This window comes from Urocitellus parryii, chromosome 12, assembly GCF_045843805.1.
Source record: "Urocitellus parryii isolate mUroPar1 chromosome 12, mUroPar1.hap1, whole genome shotgun sequence".
Classification (NCBI taxonomy): domain Eukaryota; kingdom Metazoa; phylum Chordata; class Mammalia; order Rodentia; family Sciuridae; genus Urocitellus; species Urocitellus parryii.
Window position 1 is genome coordinate 65,584,116 of NC_135542.1, and position 17,787 is coordinate 65,601,902.

General features: G+C 37.4%; 1 protein-coding gene across 1 annotated transcript in view; it reads right to left on the bottom strand.

Moving 5' to 3' along the window:
* Thada (THADA armadillo repeat containing) overlaps positions 1 to 17,787 on the bottom strand; it is a 323,478-nt gene that overhangs the window by 171,835 nt on the left and 133,856 nt on the right. The window contains 2 exon segments of the mRNA XM_077791748.1: positions 6,599 to 6,730; positions 7,873 to 7,962. Coding sequence (XP_077647874.1) covers positions 6,599 to 6,730; positions 7,873 to 7,962 — 222 coding nt within the window.

Consider the following 17,787-nt stretch of genomic DNA (forward strand, 5'->3'; position numbering starts at 1 on the left):
TTGTGTTTGTCATGCCTATGCTTGAAAACTATTTTGAATTTCTATTCCCTTGCCAGTAATGTTTACTTCACACACAAATTTGATAAACATGCAATCTAGTCTGTTTTCATTTAAGTAAATCAAATATTAAATAAAGCTGCACTGTGTATCTCCACCAGCCTAGTAATCCCATTAACAATGAGGTGACTCAGGCATGACTTATTCTTAGGGAATCCTTACTAGTTCTCAGCAAGTGATACATTTAATGATCCAGTCTGATATCAACACAACTGGTTTGGTCATTAATAAAATATTTTCCTTGCTAGTGAAAAATCCTTCTGTAGGCCCCAGGCATAACATTCCCATCCTACACTTCCCTCAAATTACTGACATGATTCTGGGCTCACTTGCACCTCATTTATCTGGATACAGGCATGTGGTCTCACTCATAGGCCACGATGTCTCTTTTCTAGCAGTTTACCTATATCTGGCTTCAGGAGTTTCTAGTTTATTAGCAGAGACATGCCAAAGCAGGATGAAAAAGTCTGTTCTCAGATTTTGAATGTTCCCAACACAAAGAAACATAAGGTGGTGGATACGCCACGTACCCTGATCTGATTATTAACTCTGTATACATGTATACATGTATTGAAAGGATACACTGTTGCCCTACATAAATTACATATACACATTTATCAAGTGAATGTTGAAGAAATATTTTTAAGGAAGTGCCCTCTCTCTCCATTATACTATCAACCCCTTCCTCTCTCTAAAATTTTTCTTAATAAGCAAACTTAGGAGCACTATTTCATAAGCAGAATTATTTATTCCCATCACACAGATCTATAGCCTGAAGCACATGGGGCTCTCCTGCATGAGTCTTCCATTCAAGCTGCATTAACCTGAGAGGATTTTCCCACCTGTTTTGGCTTACTTATAATTCTATTATTTTGAACAGAAAAATTACCCCCTCTCCTACTCTTATCAATCCAGGCTTCTCTCATATGGCTCTAAAACATGCAGCAGGAGACAGAAAGATGGGCTTCCATAGGAGTCCCTAAAAGCAATCAGGGGAGAGAAGTTTACAGTCCAGAAAGGTCTCAGGTCACAGGCTCATGAGGCCAGAGCAGACCTAGGTAACAACCAGGCCAATATCTTAATTTGACAGAAAAGGAAACAGGGTCAAAGAGGGGAAGTAACAATATAAACAAACTGTCAGAGCTTATATTAGAACATAATACTCCTCAAAAGCCAGGTAAAATATGAAACTTATCAGGGCCTCTTTTCTACATAACTAGTAACCAGTGGGATACAAAATGTGGCTCCAATATAGTAGGACTAGCAATCCCTTGTGTACTTTAGAGATACACAACTGCTCAGACAAAAAGTCACAATTTCAAAATTTGATTCATTTTTACGTGACTCTGTCTAGCTCTGCATCCAAACCTGAACGAAGTATAGAAAGGTACCACAACCCACAAAAAAACACAGAAACCCCATAACTATTTCTGTGTGCAAAGAGATTAAGATTTACTTGGAGAGACTAAGCACTGAGCATGACAGCACGTTACAGTTGTGATGAATGGCAAGAAAAAAGGTTTAATGACAAAGGCTATAGAGGAGGGGAGGTGATCCGAAGCTGAGATGGTCAGAAAATGAGGACTTTTCTGACTTCCAGCTCAGCAGTGCTGTAGCCACTCTCTGCTTCTTTATTTCTCTGTAAAACAAATCTTGTCCTTTATTTATCTATAAGGATGCTGGGAATATGGCTGATAGAAATGTGATGTGCAATCTTGAAGGAGAGTTTCCAGTGTTACAATCACAAATAGAAGGAGAAGTCAGCTACTGTCTCCTGCAAAAGCCCCAACACACTACCGTGGAAAATGAGCTGTTTCACTTCATAGCCTGGGTAAGGACTAAAGTGATAATCCCTGAATTATATAACTTTCAAAGAAAACAAAAGAAGTCAATATTATTTCCCAATGACACAAGCTTAAAAGAATCAACTCCTTTTTTTTGGGGGGGGGGGTTGTAATCTTGCAGAGGTTTTTTTGTTTTGTTTTTTTAACCATATGATTCATTTTTATTTTTTTTAGTCATACATGACAGCAGAATGTAATTTGACATATAATACATACATGGAATGTGCATACATCAATCATAATGTCTATTCTATTCTGCTGCCCTTCCTATCCCCCCTACTCCTCCCCTCCTCTCCCATCCTTTCTCTTAATTTTTATATTCCCACCTTCCTCTCTTATAAGATTGGTATGATCCAAAGGTTCCATGAAATATTTTTAAAATACATAAAACATGTATTTTTCCATTTTTTGTCAGCTAGATTTTCATACTTCATCTAAACAAGTTTCTACTACATAGGTCCCTATAGGTAATTCCTATACCATGTGTTTAAGACTGTATTGCTATTTGTACTTTAGTATTTGTCAGAAAAAGAGTAGATTTCACTGAAAACTTCTTTAAGAGAACAATGACTAAAATGGATTGGGAAAAAGAGGTGCTGAAAGTCATTTGTAATGAAAATAAGCCCAAAGGTGTAGTGTTGAGGGTGGGAGGGAAGACCTTTTAAAAGCACCTACAAAAGCAAATGAAAGGCAATGACAGAGTTTCTCCACAGATATTAATCAGATGCTGCAATTTCAGTTTTCAGCAACAGAGCCACTTTCCCAACTGCCTTCACTCCCTCAAACAGATCACCAGGCTGTTGCAGAGAATAAAGAGCTTTGTCCAAGTGTCACAACTAGTAAATGGCAGAACCTGGACAGAACCCAGTCTTTTGAGTCCTGGGTCTTTGCTCTGTTCAAGACTCCAGGATCCTAGGTTTGGGGCATATGTGGTTTCTTACAGTTCTTCAAGGGAAACTTGAAACTTGCCTGTGAAAAGGAATTCAAAGATGCATGTCAGGAGACTTTTTAGTCTCTGAAAAGACTTCTACTGTCTAGAAAGCCCCAGACAGTGGGCACTAGTGAGCTGTGTCACAAAGCCAGTCACATTTCCTTTGAAAACATGAATTACTATACTCTGTGGTATTTCAACTGAAGGGTGAATAGTCCTAAATCAGCGTTATCATATTAATATGGTAAAGAACTTCGGACCTGGATCCAGCAAAACATCAGGCACATAAAATACACTGGATTAAAGAAAATTTGTAAACAAGATGTTGGGATTAATATTATTATTTCTGTCCAAGATGTTGCAACAATTATAACTGTGTGCATGCACGCACACACACGCAACTAGAAAATCCAAACCAGAGATTTCTAAGATTTCAGTCAACAACAACAAAAACCTTAAGCTTGGATATATTCTTAAATGTGGAACAAAGAACTAAAAATACAAATGGTATTTAGCAATGCAGAGAGGATAGAAATAGCAGGTAAGCATACATAAATCAAGGGAAATAAAAGCTGTTGTTAGGCTTTTAATCGTCTTTGCATTGTAGGATTCACTTTAGTATGGTCAAAGCAACTGTGCAACTCCCACTAGCTGAAAATTTTCTCTTTAGCTAGATTCAGAGTATCCTTGGGTCTAATGAGAGCTCTTCCAAGTACTTATGTTCCCATTAATGATGCTATCAAGATAAAACACCACCTATTTCCTATGTGTACATCCATATTTTCAGCAGCTACCCCAAATCAAAACTGCCCAGTCTTCACCAGAACCACAAACATTGCTTTGGAATAATAGGATTCACAATCAATCTTTTACATTCTTTTTTTTTTTTTTTTTAAAGAGAGAGTGAGAGAGGAGAGAAAGAGAGAGAGAGAGAGAATTTTTAATATTTATTTTTTAGTTCTCGGCAGACACAACATCCTTGTTGGCATGTGGTGCTGAGGATCGAACCCGGGCCGTACAAACGCCAGGTGAGCGCACTACCACTTGAGCCACATCCCCAGCCCCTCTTTTACATTCTTAATGAGTAATGTTCTCCGAGGTCATTAAATCAAATGTGTGCAGTTTTATCAAATTTGCTATTTTTTAAAGATCCACTTATAGTTCATCTTGCAGTGAACATTTTGGGGTAGCATAGGTTGTTGCTATAGCAAATTGATGCTACTCAGAACTGGGTATTCTAATTTTAATCTAGGCTCCTTCTATTTACCACAGTAGATGGTCAAGGGACAAGAGTGTATTTGGCCATGGACCACCATTCCACAGATGTGTGTCTGATAACATATGGCTGATCAACCCAATCAACTAACCTTTAGTACTGGAAAAGCAAAATGAGGAGCAATCCCACCAATGGATACACCCTGAAAACGACCTGTATTCAGATGCAGTGACTGGGGACATAGTCTTCAGTCTCTCTTCATTGCATAATATTCAAGCCTCACAGGCACATTCAAAGTGGCTTAAGTGCATGGCAACTCAAAAGGGAGCTGGTTATTCTGGTGTAATAGAAAGAGTACATATAATACTCCTGACAAAGCCCTGCACTCTTGGGTTCAAATTTCAACTCTGCAACTGGCTCACTCTCTGAACCTCAATTTCCTCGATGGGAAAAATAGGAGTGAAAACTCCTCCTCTAGAAGTCATGGTAAACAAAATGCCCAGTGCCTGGCAAAAAAAAAAAAAAAAAAAAAAAAAAAAAACAGGCTTTTTTCTAATGACCTCTCTGCTCAGAATACATCTTTGCTTATTCTACACTCCTGAGTCAAAATCTACTTTTATAAAACTCCTTAAATAGCCTAACCAAGTACATCCAAGTGTGACCCTACTCCTGTCTAGTTTATTAAATGTCTCCATGTACATGACTCTGATGTTTAATATCCCAAATGTAATCTTGCTACTCAAAGTGTGGTCCTTAGACAGCAGTATCATATTACCCGGAAGTCTGTTTGAAAGGCAGATTTTCAGGCCCATCCCAGACTCTACTGAATCAGAATTCATGAGATTCCCAAGTGGTATCTTTATAACTTAAAATTTGAGAAACATTGCTTTATGACACACGTACCCTCAATGAATCCCAGCCTACTGACCAACTAAAGAATCCACTGTAGAGCTTCTCCTCTGGTGGTACACTATAAATCTGTATTCAGGCAGAAAGCAACTATTGACTACAACATTTTCATCAGGACAATATGATTAAAAACTTCTTACTTTGTGTCTTTTTAGTTGTTTTTTTTTTTTAAAAAAAACACACTAAGTACAGTAGCTCCAAAGTAGTATTTAAATTTTCTATATTAATGCAATTTTGTTGTATATAATATTTGCTTTGAAGATAATAAGTAGTATGTGCATTCTGATTATATGTAAACAAATAAGTTTAGAAAGATATTTTTAATGCAGTAATTTCTGGCTTCCAGGATCCAACACATCATAGTCTGATAGTTAAAAAAAAAAAAAAAAAAAAAAAAAAAACTCCTACAAACAATGTTTTCAACACAGACTGATGACCAAGTTCTATGGCATATTTTTGTTTCTAATGTACACTGGGATTCTCTGCCTTTCCCCCTTATATTAACTTTCTAAAACTATATCTTGGGTTTTTTTTTTTCCCCCAGATAGTCATAAAAGGGAACTTGAAAGTAAAACTGACCACCCAAATTCCTAAAATGAATCACCAAATGCTGGATGAGGGAGACTGGTAACTTTGTATATCAGGAAACAAAACCAGCTTGAGTGAGTCATCTCTGTGATCAAAGATAACAGAGCCACAGCCAGGCCTTGTTGCAAACAAATGGCCACAGCAATCACACGTCAGAATCTCATGTTTACTGGTTTCTCACATTAAACTGCATACGTCAGCTCTGTGAAACCGGAAGTGGAACCCAGAGTACCACATAAATAATAAACACACTCTGTTGAATTTGGTATTCTTATCATTTTGCTCCAAGTCCATTTCAATTTTCAGTGGATACAATAAAATGAAGTTGCTGTTTTGTCAAGAAGTAAGCAGAAAGGTATAGTTAACCAGTACTATAGGCTTCCAGAGTGTTTCTCAAGAAAATGTGAATACTTTTTGAAGGCCTGCTTATTGTGGTGTTTAATTCAAAATGAAAACTGGGGCCACGGGCTCCAGAAGCAGGAAAGCCTGTTTCTGAATTCCATGCATATTCTATGTTCATGTTTCTTTTTCAGGCACTCCAAGCTTGAAGGAGATGAGTGGGAACTTGTACTACATGGCATTGCCATCAACAAGCCACCCCTGCATGCCCTAGCACATTCCTCCAAGTGAAGAGCCAGGTGTCCTGATGTCCTCTTGAACTGTGAACAGGGGCTATATGCCAGGAGCAAGTCTGCACCATGCTGGGTGAGCTCAACACAGGGATAATGCAAATACCCAGGCTATGTTTTCCAAAAGAGTACCTTGTATCAGTACCACACACCCATTAGCAGGCAGGTCTCCAAGGAAAACACTACTTACACAGTGGGTGCACCCATGAGAGAAGAACCTTCTGCTAAAACACTGGAGGGGAGTCTGGGGCAGGGGCAATATGCCTCCTGCTCCTGTCTATACAAGATCCCTCCCAAGGTAAAAAAATAAACTAATTAATTAACATCTCTTATTATATAATAATTTCTGAAATAAAAACAAACTAAAATATCCTCACAAAATTGCCATGATCACCCCCACTATTTTCACATAGGATGATCCTACCTCATAATGAAGGGAACAAAAGGTGCCATGCTGAGAGCAGAAGAGGTGCCATCCATCGGGGAGGGGTACAGTCTCTCCAGCACCAAAAGTAACAGGAACATGCTTGGGTGACGGTCCAATTGCCCCAGATCACTGAAAAAAAAAAAAGTGGTTGTACACAAAAGATCTGAACTTTAAGAATTGAGCCACTATCTTCAAACACTTTCTCATTAAGTAATTAATTAATTCTGTATATGAAGTGAGACTCTTTTTTGAGTTTTCCCTTTTTTTCCACTTTTTTCTCCATTCCTTTCATATCTTCCTAGTATTCATCAATAGGGAAAAAACTCCAGGAAAAATCAGGGATTGGGCTTTTGCACATGATTTTCTTTTCAAAGTCAGTCATTTGCTTAAGCAGAGTCTACTACTCTGAGTATGAAATGTGAAACTTTTGGTGTCCAAATGTATTTAAGGCATGAACATACTAGGGCCAAAGTCTGTCTGCACAAACTATAATATGAGGAAATGTATCATAAACAGAAGAAAACTCATTGATATAATTTTATTTTCCTATTACAGACTATTCACATATATTCACACAATATGCAAACACCCCTGGCAGAATACAATAGCACATGTTCTAATGTCCATACTAAAAATCCCACTACCAGTGATAGGGTGTGGTTGAAAGGGCAACAATGAACTTACTCTATCTGCCCTGATGAGACTGGAAGCCCTCTTTTTTGGGGAGGTCTGGGGGGTGGTACTAGGGGTTGAACTCAGGGGCACTGGACCACTGAGCCACATCCCCAGCCCTGTTTTGTATTTTATTTAAAGGCAGGGTCTCACTGAGTTGCTTAGCACCTCACTTTTGCTGAGGCTGGCTTTGAACTCTTGATCCTCCTGCCTCAGTCTCCTGAGCTGCTGGGATTATAGGCCTGTACCACCGCACCTGGCAGAAAATAACTCTTAACAGAAGAAATCATCATGGGCTTCTGAAAAACTAGTTTCTATGTAACACTGAAAGAGGATTCAATTTAACAAAATTTGACATAAAACAGGGTTTTTAAAATATCAATCAAATATAAAAACAGGATTTTACATAACTTTTCAGGTACAAATCTACTATAGAGAGCCAGGCAACATCATATAATTATAAAAAAAATACCATTTTTTAAAAAACTGTCATTTATAAGGAAGAAGTTCATTAAAAATTATTGCCTAGGAGAAGAATCTTGATTAATAAAGTACTTCACCCCCTAATTTTACTTTGCCGCACCCTTTCATCTTTTTACCTGTCCACTGTACTGGCTACAGCTTCCAGCTGTTTGAGAAGGAAGGGATAGAGTTCTGGGAAACGAGAGAAAAACTCTCTGCCTGTCATTCTGTGGAGAAAGAAAAAAGATCAATTACTATCATGTATTTCCCCTGATCCATTCCCCTCACATACACTTTAAAGAACAACAATAAAGGTCATTTGTTTGGATACTTAATGCAAGTTAAGAACAAAACATATAGCAACTTAAATTTAACAGAAATGATACATATAATTTTGACTTTGGACATGTTTGGATTTGTGGACTTCTAACTCCAAATTTAAGATTACATATATTTATTTATTTTTTTTAAGAGAGAGAGAGAGAGAGAGAGAGAGAGAGAATTTTTTAATATTTATTTTTCAGTTCTCGGCGGACACAACATCTTTGTTTGTATATGGTGTTGAGGATCGAACCTGGGCCGCAAGCATGCCAGGTGAGCGCGCTACCACTTGAGCCACATCCCCAGCCCAGATTACATATATTTATAAAAATTTGATACTAAGTCTGTCAGGAAGAAATACTTAACATGTGAAAATGCCAAGTTTGAGCAATTGATTTGGACTATGTGTACAGTCAAAAATCTGATTGATGCTGACTCAGCTTTGGTGATAAGGGTAGGTTCAAGAACAAGGTTTCCCAACCTTGGTACCAATCATTTTGGACCAAATAACTCTATGTTTTGGTGGGCAGTGGGGGGCAACATCCTGTGCACTGCAGGATATTTATGTCCTGTGCCCTGCAGCCTCTGTGGTCTCTACCAAATAGATGCCAATAGCATGACACTCCTCCTTCCAATCATGACAATCAAAATATTTCCAGACATTGCCAAATGTAGTCAGTGAAATAAAATGGTCCCTGACTGAATGACAATTATCAAGAATATAAGTAACAATAAATGTTGGTGAAGATATAGAGAAAAAGGTACACTCATACATTGCTGGTGGCACTGCAAATTGGTGCAACCACTGTGGAAAACAGTATGGAGATTCCTCAGAAAACTTACACTGGAACCACCATTTGACCCAGTCATCCAACTCCTCAGCATATATCCAAAAGACTTAAAATCAGCATACCACAGAGACACAGCCATATCAATGTTTACAGAAGCTCAATTCATAATAGCTAAGCTATGGAACCAACCTAGGTATCCTTCAACAGATGAATGGATAAAGAAAATGTGTTACATATACACAATGGAATATTAGTCATAAAGAAGAATGAAATTATGGCATTTGCTGGTAAATGGATAGAAATGGATATTATCATGCTAAGTGAAATAAGCCAATTCACCCAAACCAAACGTCAAATGTTCTCTCTGATATATAGATGCTGACTAACAGTATTCAAGATTTTTGTCCATTTTAAAAACAGGTTGCTTCTTTCCTTTCTTATATAGTCATAAATATGCACTGCATATACTTTCTCCTAGTTTGTAGTTTGCTAACTTATTTTCTTCCTAAAATATTTTGATAAGCAGAGGTTTTTAGATATTTGGTAAAGTCTAATACTTTACCTTCTTTTCCTCCCTTTATGTCTCATGCTTTTCATGGCCTAAGAAATCTCTGCCTACTTCAAAGTAAAACATTTCTTGTTTTCTTCTAGAAGCTTTATGGTTTTAGCTTTTATGTTGAGGTCTACGATCCATCTAAAATTGACTTTTGTATATAGGGTGACAGAGAAGTCAGGTTCTTTTTTTTTTTTTCCCCCTGCACTGGTATATCATGTTTTTAAGAAGATGTTCCTCAAACAGGAGAGGTGTGCTGTGCTCATGGCTTAAAAGATTTAATATTATAAAGATGAAATTCTTCCCAAGTTGATTATAAAGACAATGCAATTATGCAATTCCAATAAAAACAGTAATGGGTGTGTGTGTGTGTGTGTGTGTGTGTGTGTGTGAGAGAGAGAGAGAGAGAGAGAGAGACAGAGAGAGAGAGAGAGAGAGAGAGAGAAAGTGATCTAACGAAAGCAGATTCCAAAATTAATATAGACACACCAAGGGATAAGAATTAAGACAAGCAAAGATAATTTTAAAGAACAAGGTTGGAAGACTCACCAATCAGATAGCCAGAAATATTAGAAAAGTTTAGTAATTAGGACAGTGTGGGGACAATTATTAAGCCAATAAAAAAGGATCAAGAGCACAAGGACAGACACACACACGAAAACTTGATTAACGGAAAAGCTGATACTGCAGATTATAGAAAAGGATGGTATGGTAATAGATTATCTAACAAAATTAAAATTGGATCCTGCCCTCTTACTATATATAAAATTAAATTCCATTGAATTGAAGACTCAAAAACAGCCATAAAGTAAAATAACAAATAATAAATAAAGTTTTTTCCCTATTTTGGAAATTTATGGCTCTGTCCTGATTATTCCTGGCCTGCTTCTTTTTTTCCAGTAAGGACATCCTGAGATAGCCTAGTTGGTACATCCTCTGCATACTCTAGCCAAAGGGTGTCCAGAAGACTCAAACTTCATTCTGTTCAACCACATCTGAATTCTCCCGAGGCTGAGTTCTGTATCATAATAACCACTTTTTTGAGTATGCTGCTGATTCATTCCTTGATCTTTGGTGGCCCTTGTGGGATAAAGTGGGGTTTTATAAAAGTTTCTTGCCCCTCTTATACCTGACCATTCCAGACAAAAAGCCTTGCTGCAGTGGAGAATGATGGGGGAAAGGTGAAGCTACGAAGTGGGGCAGTTGATTCTCTGGAGGTAGAGGGAGAACAACTTTGACACCTGGGAGGGGAACATCCCTGACCCTAGAAGATACAACAGAAGGAAGAATGCCAATGTTCTGTGTCATTTGAAACTGCTACAGGAGAAACAAAAAATCAGTTTCCAAAAAGAGGAAAAGCAGAAAACAGACATGGTGGAAGAAAAATTTTAAACAGAAGCAGCAAAAAGAAGCATCTTCTATAAAGTCAACTGTGTCACACCATATAAATTCCTTGCTGGATTTAGAGTAGCAGGCAGACTGCAATGAGAAGAAAGTGTAGGGTTCTCATGCATATAACTCAGAACACAAAACAGAAACTCTGTAGCTGGCACTTATACCTATATTATGCAATCAGGAATGATAAATATCTCTTTTAATTTTTTTAGTTGTAGTTGGACATAATACCTTTATATTATTTTATTTATTTATTTTTATGTGGTGCTAAGGATCAAACCCGAGCCTCACACGTGCTAGGCGAGAGCCTTAAAGCTGAGCCACAACCCTAGACCATAAGTATCTTTAATAATTAAAAAAAAAAAATAAGAAAGAAACTGCCCCTACAGTCTTCCTCACCTAGGAAAATGCTCTGCTATGTCTCTCCCAAACTGTTGTGACCACTTTAAATTCACCTGCTGGGTCTGTCATCCTCCATCTGCTCACAATTTGACTTCCTTTCCCCTTAACCTTACTGAAAAATCTATCAAAAACTGTACATAATGGCCCTGCCTCCAATGGCTGACCCTTCTATGCAAAACACCTGTCAGAAACTCTGGATGTCTTCCCCTTTTCTGAGGCCACCACTCAAGCACTGTCTGAGGGAGGTGAATGCCTCGCAGGTGGTGGTATAACAAAACAAGTTAGACATACCACCTACAAGCAGTATCTCCAAATCCAAAGACTAGAATTAATTACTTGGACTCACTTATAAACTCTAAAGTTTTTTGTTGTTAGAGCTTGTTGTTAGGTAATGTTGGAAGGATCCTGGAGAGCTCCAAAAAGTCCAAATGCTACCTTTTACAGGGGCATCATGCGTGTCCTGGGATTGTATTTCTTTTTTGAAAGCAGGCATTAACTTGCCTCACTCCTCAAAAATATGCCCTTAGGTGCAGTTGTAAAAGACTTTCAAATGTTTAAGGGAATGCCACCAGTTGATCACGTGCCCTCCAATGATTGTGAAGATGACTTCAAAACAAGGCCATGCTGGTTATTCACGGAAGCTTCCTAAAGATGTAAGTCACTCCATTTCTACACATACTACTATAAGAGTCCTCCAATTAAAAAACATGTTTTTTTAAAAATTAAAAAACAACATATCTGACTTCAACTGAAGTCTTCATTGTACCTCAGCTGAGGTCACTCAGGTTTGCTCCAAATCATGAACAGGGTTCTTATGGATGAAAAACTGTCCTTGACTTCCAATTTACACGTTAAGACAAACCCTGTGCAATCACTAATACATTTTAAGCTATCTGGATTAATGCCTTGGGCTAAGTGGAAAGGTCAATACAGAAAATTCAAGAGAAAACCAAAGACTCTGTTGGCTTATTAAATTTGTGCAACTGATTGGATCTGAGATGCCAGTGGGCATGGTTGATGTTATACTGAAAGTTATACTTATCCTGCTGCTTGGAGCCCTGTTGACAGTAACCTAAACTAAATGTTGTATGAGATAAAATGAATGGGCTTAGTCCCAATTTGTCAGTTAAATTAATCAAAAAAGCTGACAGCATGACGTACTCATGGGAAATTTCTGCAAAAATCAAGATAGTATAGAAATGAGGGACGGATAAAATTGAGAGAAAATTCTCCTTACTATACATCTTGAAAAGTAAGGCAATGGCTACTTATGTTTTGGACTCTATTCAAGGATGTTTATATAATGAATAGCCTTAGGAGACAGAATATCTCCATCTGGAGCAAAGGGCAGACATGTATACTACCCATTATAAAAGATTTTGGTTCCTTAACTCTGAGATCCACTCCTGTGATGCAACCTACTGAGCATACAGGTATATTCTGTCTCTCTTCATACTTCCTGTGGTTACTGGAGTTCAGGACACTAACATAAAATTGCTGACCATATGGTTACTAGAGGCTGCTAAGAGAGCAACTTAATATTATGAAAGTTAAAATGAAGAAAATTAGTAATAAAAGCATTTTCCTACATTCCCTAAAAAAAACCTGCATTATATACGAACAAGTAATTGATGAAAAATAGTTCCTCTATAAAAGAATTCTGCCAGGTGCAGTGGCCCATTCCTATATTCCCAGCAACTGAGGCAGGATTTCAATTCCAAAGCCAGCCTGGACAACTTAGTGAGATTCTCAAAAGAAAAAAATGAAAAAGGTCTACAGAAGTAGGTCAGTGATAGAGCACCCAGTACTGGGAGGGTACGGGTAGAGGGGCATCCAGCTAATAAATGTTGAAAGAAAATACAATTATACAATCATCATTTTACAACACCTGATAAAAGAAAAAAAAACTAATGAGTCTAGGCAGAGATTACTGATGGACGCTAAAACTATTAAGTGAAAGAAATTTTGTAAAAAGATCAAGATGACACAATCTGCAATAAATCCACTGATCAACCTCAGCATTACTAAAAATGCCATATGCATCTAAAGGGTTCATGAATTAGGAAGCACACATACTATCTATAAAATATTTTGGGTACAGTGGTGCACATCTGTAATCTAGCTGCTCCTGAGGCTGAGAAAGAAAGATCTACAAGTTCAAGGCCATCCTCAGCAATTTATTAAGACCCTGTCTCAAAATAAAAATTTTAAAAAGGCTGGGGATATAGTTTAGTGGTAGAATGCTCTGGGTTCAAACCCCAGTACAGTGAAGAAAAGAAAAAAAAAAATTTAAAGACTAAAAGCGATGTGTGGAAGTTGTTTTGGTTCCTCCTCATCCCAATAAATCAACTGTAAAAAGATATTTATAGAACAAAAGGGAAATTTTGAATATTAAAGAATTATTAACTTTGTTAGGCATGATCACAGGACGGTGGTATTTCTTCTTAATCTTCTTTATCACTCATTAATACATAATGAGCAAATTTACAGGAAAAAAAATGACATGGATCTGCAATCTCCTTTATGGGAAGGTAAGAAACGGGGGAAATAAGATTGGCAAAATGTTGCTAACTGCTGAAGCCAAGTGATGAGTATGTAAGGGTAAATTATACTACTCTCTTCATTTTTACATATGTTGAAAATTCTCATAATAAAATTGTTTTTAATTAAAAATAAAAGTCAAGTCACAATTAAGGAGATAATTTATAATAAATGTATCTAAGAGTTACATAATCAATACCCAAAATATATAAAGAACTTTAGGGAATCAATAAGCAAAAGATGAACTCAATGTAAAGATGGACATACCTATCGAAATCACAACTCACAGAAGGATCTCTAAGTGCACTTGCCCAATAGAAACTCTTCATATACAACTAAAAAGGTCAGTGGACATGTCCTCTTGAGGAATCAATTATTAATGTCTAAGGGAATAAGCCACTTCTTAGTTGCCTGGTATCTCTTGATTGAGACAGAAAAATAAGCAATTGTACATGTGCAGATCATATGATTCTCACAATTTGATTAAGAAAGTGTCCTGATAGGTAACTAGCTCTGTTGACCACAATACTGCCATGAAAAAGGGCTGCAGAACTACTATTGAAGATTGAAGTCATTAAAACAACTAACTCAACTAAAACAGTTGAATTAAAGCTAACTGTCCCAAATAGTAAATTAGTTCATTCAGATACCTTATCAAATATTTACCAACTAGTTTATCTTGGAAGATATATATATAAAGAAGGTATATTACTCAAAGGTAAACATTTGGTGGATATTTTAATTATTTTAGAAGCTAAGTAGGATTTTGACTACATTTTTTTCAAAAGTACACAGTTGTATCTCAGTATTCATGGTGGGTAGGTTTATTTCAGGACCCCCACAGGTCCCAAATGCATAGATGCCTTATATAAAATGGCATAGTATTTGCATATAACCCATGTACATCTTTCTGTATTCTTTAATTCATTTCTAGATGATTAATAATACCTCATACAATATAAATGCTATGTAAATAGTTGTTACACTGTATTGTTTAGCGGCAAATAGGAAGAAAAAGCCTGAACATGTTCAGCACAGATGAATTTCTCCCCAAAATATTTTCATTCCATTCTTGGTTGAATACATGAATGCAGAACTTGTATATACAGAGAACCGACTATATACTGTTAAAATCATTGTCACCATGCTAGATGGCATAGGACTTTCATGAATTAACTATGCACTTATCAGTGTTTAAGGAAAACCAAAATTATTTTCTAAAGTGAATTTTAACTTCACCTGAGCACTCTGAGAACATAGGAGGTGTTCTTCAAGATTACCATTCTTAGGTTCCTCCATCCTGTAAGAAAACGTTGACCCTACTTCTGGTTCGGCTCACTTGAAGGACCAGGATTCCATTTTACTACAAACAAAAGAGCTGAGCTCTGTGTGCTTGCCAGGAAGCATCATCTCAACTCTGCATCTGCCAAAAGCTCCTAAAGACTTGGCTAAATATTTACATACTGTGCCTGAAAGATATGTAATATTAACAATTCTGTGTATTATAAAAAGCCCCAAGAGGTAGAGGACAGGGGGATATTGTTATCTAAGGGACTTAATTCAAACTTCACTCATCTATAACTTTCAAGTCCAAAAGTCTACAGCACCTTGAATACAGAGCTTAGAATGATAATCTGCTAATAACAGATTCCAAGTAACAATGGCTATATTCGTTTTTATGGCCACACTGAGTGCAAAGTCACTACTTACAATAGTGCTTCTTTGTGGACGTAGTTCAAAGGTTTGGAGGTGTTTGAGTCTGCCTTTTTTTTTTTTTTTTGTACAAGGAATTAAAACCTGGGAAGATTACCACCAAGGGACATTCCCATCCCCTTTTTATTTTTTATTTTGAGATAAGGTATCACTATGTTATTGAGGCTGTCTGCAAACTTGCAATCTTCCTGCCTTATCTTCCCAGAGAAGCTGGAATTATAGGCAGTGTGACCATACCTGGATACAGGTCTGTAATACAGTCTTACTTTAAAAGGCTAAGATCATGGTACCATTTTAGGTCACATATAAATCTTTCTCCTCTGAATCCTGACTGTTGTTTTTCACTTGCTACTTAATTAAAATTATCATTAGATTGTAATTTTCTCATAAAGGTAGCAAATATTTTTTAAAAGTACCTACAAGCTTCCTATTGAGCACTGTGCTAGATCCTATGGGAGATAACTAACAATATAAGATAGTTACTGCTCTTGGAGCTTAAAATCTGTTTAGAAAACAAGATATGTATGTCAGGGTCAAATGAATGATGTTTATAATAAGAGTTCAGAGTTGGAAAACATATCATTGGGGGTGAAAAGGTTAGGGAAAGTTTTGTGGGAAAGAGGGAAAACAAGATGAGCCTTGAAATACTAGTAACAATGAATTAAAAACAAGATAAAACAGAGTGGGTAGGCCCAGCTGGATGTAAGACAAAAGGACTTTGTGACAAGAGAAGGTAGAAAAGGTAGACTGGCGAAAGTTTTTTAAAAATGTGAATGCCAAGCTAAGCAGCTTCACTTATGTTTTACTGGCTTTGAAAGTTTCCTTTGTAAAAAAAAAATTCTAGTTGACATAAGAGTTGTACAAATTTATGGGATACAATGCAATGATTCATTACATGTGTACACCATGTAATGATCAAATCAGGATGATTAGCATATCTATCCATCACTCCAAACAAGTTATTTCTGTATGATGAAACATTCAAATCCTCTCTTCTAGCTATTTCGAAATATGTATACATTATTTTAACTATAGTCATCTTACTCTGCGATCACATACCAGGACTTATTTCTCCTATCTAAATGTAAATCTGTGCCTGGGCTGAAAAGTTTATGAGCTGGACACAGAGAGACAAAGAAGATGGACGAGGCAGGGAGAGAGTAGAAACCTGCTGAGCCAACAGTCACTCACTAAATGTTTACCTTGCTACCTCAACTATGGCTGAATTTCTGAAGAAGACTGGAACTCACACTTCCTCAGGTCCCTCCTGATACACAACACAATATTACATAAATGCCACTGGGCCAGAAAATATTTTGGCAATAAATGAATAAATAAAATTAGAGAAGAAAAATTTTCTACTATGGTTGATCTCAAACCTATCCTTCAATGCCCTTTTATTTCTCTCAGTGACTGTTACCCATCCAGTTGCCATCTGACTCCCCAAGTCAGAAACGAAACGCCCCATGCACAATCAACCAGCAAATCTTGCTGCTTCTACCTCCAGAGGGTCTGTTGAGTCAACCCCTCTCCCTCCTTACTGCTGCTGCCCCAGATGCTATAATACCCTTTTTGCTTCCCACCACCGGCTTCAATGTAACTCTGTTGTGATAAGAGGTCTTTCTCTAAAACACCAGGAAGGAAGCCAGAGAGTGATTTGGGGGTCATGTTCACTCTTACAACAACTCACTCTTTGGAGAATGACCTTAATCCTTTTTGAGGGCAGTCCCCCCAATGATCTCACTCTAAGCTCTACCTCGTAAAGGTCCCACCACCTGTAAACACTGCTGCAGTGAGGTCCAAGCTCCCCACACATGAACCCCTAGAGGACATGCTCAAACCACATCCAAACCATAGCATCTGGGTTAGGTACCTGTCCTTGGTTTTGCACTGCAACCTGTGCTCTCCCCATCACAGAACTTGCAGCATGTCATACACTGAACTTCCTCTTTGTTTGTGTTATTTATCCCCCCAGATGATAAATTGTGCCCAGGCAGAGATTCTAACTAATCTTTTTTCCACAGTCTCTCTGATACTAAGTATGATGTCCAGTTCACAACTGTATCCAATGCAAACTTACTGCATGAAGCAAACAAAAGGACAGAGTCCTTAAGACAGACCAAGAGAAAGGAATTATGATGAAGATGGGAACAGAATAATCTCATGAAGCTCACCATTAGCCACACCTAATGGCAGAATCATCATTCGAGTTAATAAACTGAGTATCTTCCCAGGGCTTGACATTTTCTCAAACACAAATAGATAAAGCTTGTCTCACTGGTTTATAAACAGTTCAATTTGAGTTCATCCAAACAAGCAAACAGACTGATGTTACC